Source organism: Dipteris shenzhenensis, chromosome 29 (genome assembly GCF_047967505.1).
Source record: "Dipteris shenzhenensis isolate YYH24624 ecotype China chromosome 29, Dip_SZ_1.0, whole genome shotgun sequence".
NCBI classification, from domain to species: domain Eukaryota; kingdom Viridiplantae; phylum Streptophyta; class Polypodiopsida; order Gleicheniales; family Dipteridaceae; genus Dipteris; species Dipteris shenzhenensis.
In genome coordinates, this window is record NC_141624.1 from 15,770,070 (window position 1) to 15,776,479 (window position 6,410).

The 6,410-nt window shown below is 42.4% G+C and overlaps 1 protein-coding gene across 1 annotated transcript; it reads right to left on the reverse strand.

Moving 5' to 3' along the window:
- Positions 1-462: 462 nt before the first annotated feature.
- LOC147882491 (cyclin-A1-4-like) lies at positions 463-6,159 on the reverse strand. Its single transcript, XM_087400194.1, has 12 exons — positions 5,565-6,159; positions 3,765-4,152; positions 3,181-3,505; positions 2,554-2,693; positions 2,383-2,475; positions 2,110-2,243; positions 1,938-2,013; positions 1,768-1,844; positions 1,648-1,681; positions 1,386-1,535; positions 1,074-1,208; positions 463-889 (listed from the first exon to the last, which is right to left on the reverse strand). The coding sequence occupies exons 2-12, from the start codon at positions 4,029-4,031 to the stop codon at positions 818-820; spliced, it is 1,503 nt and encodes a 500-aa protein (XP_087256320.1). The 5' UTR covers positions 4,032-4,152; positions 5,565-6,159; the 3' UTR covers positions 463-817.
- Positions 6,160-6,410: the final 251 nt, after the last annotated feature.

A 6,410-nucleotide genomic window follows, 5' to 3' on the forward strand; every position in this document is an offset into this window, starting at 1 on the left:
CAAGTTGGTAAATCCAAGGATGGACATCAGTTTGAATGATGATGTTCAAGCAATGTCTAAAATGTAAATCAACCTGACAGTCCAAGTCATCGACTAAGAGGCATTTGACAACCCAAATGGCATAGCCATTCAGAGTTCTTAGCTTGCCTTGAATGTAGTACTTTCCTCAATCCTGGTTAATAGTATGTTTGAGTTTAAGTTTAAGTTTCCCAATTCTATCCACTTGCCTCAACAAACTCATTTAATGATTAACTGCTGGTGCAACTGAATACAATAGCTGGAGGTCTAAGCTTAAAACATTCAATTGGATATTGTGCTTCCACTCTGAAGCTCCATCAGCTGCTTAAACCTGCACAGGATTCTGTCTTAATAAAATCTGGTAAGCACTCAAAAAGAATCAAATCAAATCACCTAAATTTTTTAATGACAAGCCCAATTAGGCTGGCATAAATATACATTGAAATGATCTGCCTGAGTTGCAGATAGCATATTGACTTGATGCCAGACAGTTCTATTTCACTATAGATTAACTTCAACCCTTTTGGAAGGTTGGCAGACTTTTCACACTCCAGTGCAAGGATATTCAAGCATATTCCTAAAGTGCTGAACTCTTCCAAGCTAACCTTGATACTGGACTGACTCACAATCCAGTACCTAGCCAGCGAGTAAATCATACAAGTGAACTCATACTGGATTATCTCTACATTGTTATAATTACACAAAGAACCTTACTGTGCCAGGTTCATAAAACCCCAAAATTACCAAACTAAAAGGTGAGAATAGCTTTAGGCTAAGAGAGAGCTGAGTCCCTTAGAAATTAATCATCAAGGTCATCAAAATATTCAGAGGGGATGACAGCTGGAGATGCAAGGGCTGCAACGCATTTGAACTGTTACACAATTTGTCAAAGGTAAAGCATGTCAGATGTGATAGTACCATGTCAATTTCAAACAGAACCACAATAGAAAATTGTACTGCAGCCACAATTCACAATGTCAATCTCAAACAGAACCACAATAGAATATTGTACTGCAGCCACAATTTACAATATAGAATGGGCGTTTAAGACTGACCTTGTGCTGTCGATATTTCTCCCTTATTGCAGGTAAGGTGGAGGTACTTGTATTATACTGTAGATTATGTATAGCCTTCACACAGTCCTTTAATTCAGAAGGACGATATCCGGTATAGTGCTGCAATGTAGTGTTCTGATTCCCACCACCCAAAAGCAAACACAAGATCTGATTATCTGCTACTCAGTATAAACCTCACCATGTAAATTGTTTTCTAATGCAACAAGGTGACACTAAAAAGCCACTGTAATAGAGCAATCGTATGCTTAAAAGAGCATGCTATCATGCTTCAGAGACTCGACTGGAACCTACCCAAGGTCTATCAGTCGGATCCAGAGTAAACTTTGCCACAAAGACGGCACATGCAGCAATCATAGATGGCAGATATTTAAGGAAATCATACTCCACAAGAGTCATCTCTGCAAGATAATTTCCTAAAAACTCCATATGAAGGGTTGGATTCTGCAATTCAACAAGCAGACATGGTAAGAGTTGAATTCTGCAGATCTAACACTCAAGAGTTGACCAAGAGCACCACAGAGCAGATGCCTGGCACCAGTTAAGGAGTTATTACCTTCTGGCAAACCTGAGCCGCCCTGAGAAATCGCCTGCCAGTTCACATCTAAAGCATCAGCACTTTACCAATACTCACATAAACCTTGACATGAATGTTTGGCACTGTAACAGAGCTCACCTAAGAAATGTTTTGGTAGTAGGGCCAGTCAGTTCAAAATGAAGGTGATTAAGAACTTGCCTTTCCATCTCCAAAACCTGCATGTACATGTGAAACACTTGGTCTTAATACGTCAGTTCAGTAAACTTGATTTGTACCATAACGATGCTAGCGCAGGGTTTTGAATCAACCTCATCCCTGCAGTAAGTATTATCAGTTATGTAGCAAAACTCTTCTACTTGCGGAGCACAGATTTCCTCGTACTTCCTGACAACAAACTTATTTCAGGTGACAGCAATACTCCATCATTCTCACAAATGAAACGTGATAGGTGAAATAACGGTGCAAGTCAAGAACACATACGATGCTATTAGCATGCATGCGACCCCCAAGAGTTGTAGTTGCTGTCGATTCGCCATTCTGAAAGACAGAAACCGATCGATATATGATACAGTCAAGTACAGAGTATCTGGAACAAGCTTGTACTCCTCTGCCACCTGGACCAAAGATGTCCAATAAGTTTAAGAAAACCGTATTTCATCAGAGAGCTGAAACATGCATAGCACATTATGAACAGACTTTAAAAACATAATATCACTAATGCAGCCATTGCAAAAGACCTAGATGAACAATTACCTCTACAAGCCAGTCAATCAAAATCCCACGCATACTGGCATTTATGTCATGTTGAATTGTATCCATAAAATCCACGGTGGGCCTTCTTTTCAACTGCAACTACCCAACATTGGTTGAGAATTGAACAGAGCCACTTGGACAGCATTGCGCAAAAACAATAAAAACACTCACCTCAGCCATACGAAGGTGATGGTAGATGTCTGTAGCATATGAGCTGCATATCTGAGGATCTTTGTGATTAGTGTCAATGTCCATGAATTTTTCCTGGGACCACCCTGGCTCTCCTGATCTGTTATCTACAAATGAGTTACCTGTAGATGGGACTAGATGAGTGTCTTCAAACAATACTTTGTAGTGATTTTCAACAAGTATTTCTGGAAATATTAACAGTCCCCTGCAACCCAGATTGTGCTAGCTATACGGACACTAATTATGTGCCACTATTCACCTATAGTTTCATCAGAAGCTCATGGGGGTCTTTATTTGTAATATTATTTTGGTACTTACAATATAGTAAATACAGGGAACCAGCTCTTTCAATGGACCCAAGCTATAAGTGGCAGCTTCAGGAACAAAGATTTTTTGTGGAGCAAAATAGTCTACAGCTATGGGATAATGGTTAGGGCATGAACATGTACCTAGATGTGAATCATACCGATGGCAAGGGTTGGATTCAGTAAATGAATAAAACAATGGATCATTTAGAGACCTTCAAAACGAGGAACTGAGCTGGAATGTACAATATATATTGATGCTGCTTGAGTATATGAGGCCCTAAAAATGATGAAGGAGCATTACCTTGTCTGGACCGAGCTTTAGAGTCCTTTGAAATGTACAGGTTATGTTGTGTTTCCCGCTCCAGAGCAGCGATTTCCCCACCTCCAGTATCTCCAGTCAATAACTCCAGAGATTCAACCTTGGTCTCATTTTTAACTTGACTGGATAAGCCTATTGTTCCAGGTAATGAAATTTGCTCCTCCTGAGTTCCATGTGCAGTTTGCATATTCTGGTCAAGAGTAGAAGGCCCACCCTTCTTTTGAATTGATAATGCGCCTGCTCCATGTGGGGCCTCACTCTTCTTGGCTTCAGCGGTGGCTTGAGTTTTACTTCTTGCAACAGCAACCTGTAGTCATAAGCAAATTGAGCACGGCTGTGTCTCAAAGGCTAAAAGTACAACCTCCCAAATTCAACTGAAAAGATGCAGACGAGTATGTGCTACATGTAGATAAACAAAACTTATACACCTATGGAATTGTCTATGAAAGATTAGCAAAGTTAGTAAAAAGCTTAAATATCTCATGAAAAGCCATTTAGAGAAACCAGCTAGCTTGACAACAATCCCAGAAACGGATCATTGTTAACAGGAGAGGAAAAGCTCATACTTGTGCCTTAAAAGCTCCAGATCCATTTCGAATACTAGACTGATTTGTCAAATTAGTTAATGCAGCACGCCTTTTTGTTTGCTGAGCTGGCGCAGTGGTCACCACACGCTGGCTGTCATCATTAGCTGCTCTCTTGGCTGTTGCCTTGGAGCCCCGATTCGCTTCTCCAGAACCCACATTGCTCGTTACAGGAGCAGAACGAATGACTGACGGCCCAGCAATTGCCTTTGTTCGGAGCCGCCGTGCTTGCTCACCAACTCCCGTCATTAATTTGCAGCCAGGAAACAAAATTATGAGATCCTTGAACTCCAAGTAGAAGTTGATTATATCAGAATCGTCGCGCCATCATCTGATGTTGTCTAGCAAGTTCTTTCTCAATTTCAACAATCTGTTCCAATAACACACTGTAAGCAGCTGTTGCACCTGTCTTAACAAAGTCAGAATCTGTTCTTCCACAGGCATAAATCCACATCCCTGTATAAACCCCTTCCAGGAATGTTTGCTTAACAGAGCAGTGCAACCTTAATAACAGAGCATAAATCATCAACTGACCAGTATACTAACTGATCGGCACATGCAGCAAATAATAATCAAATGCAAAACAGGTTATGACCAATCATAGGGTAGGTACTTTCTAATGCCCAAAGCCCCCCCTTGTACTGGGAACTAAAGCCAGGAAAGCAGGGAGCATTTTTAGCACATTCATAAATCATGTAGCCACGCTGGAAGAGTAAACAAGCACAAAGAGACAATACTTGAGGGGAGTTGGCGAAATGCAGAATGTGACTCTAGAAATCGCACTCTGGTGCAAGATGAGGCTGTAAGAAAAAAATCAGCATCAAGGATCGCTACTAGTGGCGACCTGCAAGCGGTATTTAAATGTTTGCAGGTCATGCCAAATTCGATTGTTGTAGTGATTAAATCTTTAATGTATGAAAAGAGCAGGATCGAAGAACGAAGAAAAAACGCGCCAATATAGGGTAGACGTTTTCAAAAATAACAGCGCGCTAATCCTGAAGCCAGAGAAAGAATCTGGCATGAATTTTATAAAAGCGGAATGATGGAAAATCAGGCTGCAATATACATCATGGGATTGGGAGGAATTTCAGCGCTGAGGAATTCAAGCAACCGATGCCCCAAGACGAAACTGAAAACTCCACAAACCAGAACAAGAGCAAGATAACAGGTTAGGACCCAAACGAGGAAGCAGATGTTGGAGCAGAACGAGTACGAAAAAGCGACCGGGATTCAAAGGAAAATTTCCTGCAAGAAACGAGGGTTTACGATCTTACACTATAGATCACTTTGAAAATGCACAAGGTCCTCACCGAATCTATTTGCGAGCTACCAACTCCGTGAGTGCGCAAAGACACCTACAAAAGGGCTAAAGGCTTCTAAGATGTATTAAACGGGTCTGCCTCGGCAACAGAAAAGGAATAGCACGGCCGATGACACGAAGTTCGCAAAATCCAAATCGAAAATGCTAAGTAAATGAAGACCAAACGGCCCTGGCGAAAGTCGCGTATGATCCAGCAAGTTTGCTAAGCCAAAATTCCTAAAAGGGATGAGGAGCATGATAATCATTCGAGCAAAGGAGGCAGATAACCAAGATGATCAAATGCCCTGCAGCGGACACAGGTGTAGCTAGAATTGAGAGATGCGCGAGGTCATTCGAGAAGCAAGAAAAGAATGGCTGCCGATGTAGCAAACGACAGAGCTCGAAGGCATTTAGCAGGAAATAAGCGAAGGAATTGATTGCGAAGACAGGGAAGACGAAAAGAGGCAGGGGAAGATGAGAACCTGGCGATGGAGAATCGGTGTCAAATCGGAACTCTCGATCGAAAGCTCTCTCTCTCTCTCTCTCTCTCTCTCTCTCTCTCGCTCTCTCGTTGTCGGCCTCGCTCTTTCTCTCTCGTTAAGCTACACTGCACTCTTCTCGTCTCTTTGATTGCTCTTCTCTTCTCTCTCTCGCTCCTTATCTCTCGTTAAGCTGCGCTGCTCTCTTCTCGTCTCTTTGATTGCTCTTCGACTCTCTGTCTCTCTGTGTTTCGCTCTTTCTCTCTCGCTCTCTCGCTCTTTGATTGCTCTTTCTCTCTGTGTGTTTCGCTCTCGCTCTCTCGCTCTCTCTCTCTCTCTCTCGTTAAGCTACACTGCCCTCCTCTCGTCTCTTTGATTGCAAGAACAGCAGCAACTTATTAACAGGGCAGAAGGGCCGGTCGCTTTCTCTCTCTCTCTCTCTCTCTCTCTCTCTCTCTCTCACAGGCTTCTCTCGCTGTCTCGTTCTTTTGAATCGAGGCTTCCGGCTTTCTCTCTCTTTCTCTGTGTCTCTCTGTCTCTGTCTCTCTCTTTCTGCCTGCTTGGATTTTATTGCAAAAAGCATTCCTCTCTCCCTCTGAGGCTCTCTCTTTCCATTTGCAGAGCTTAATCCGGACTCAGGCGTATTTAGAGTAAGTAGTCACACATCAGGCGACACGATCAAAAGGGCTTCCTTCCTTGATTATACAGGCCGAGCTCTCAGCAGAAAAGCCCACAATCTGCGGTCTTAATCAATGGCAAGATGATCGATCGGTTAAATTTGCACACAGCGATCAAATTTGCAGACACGCCAGACTCCAGAGCATCGAATTCATCCCATTCTCAAAGAAT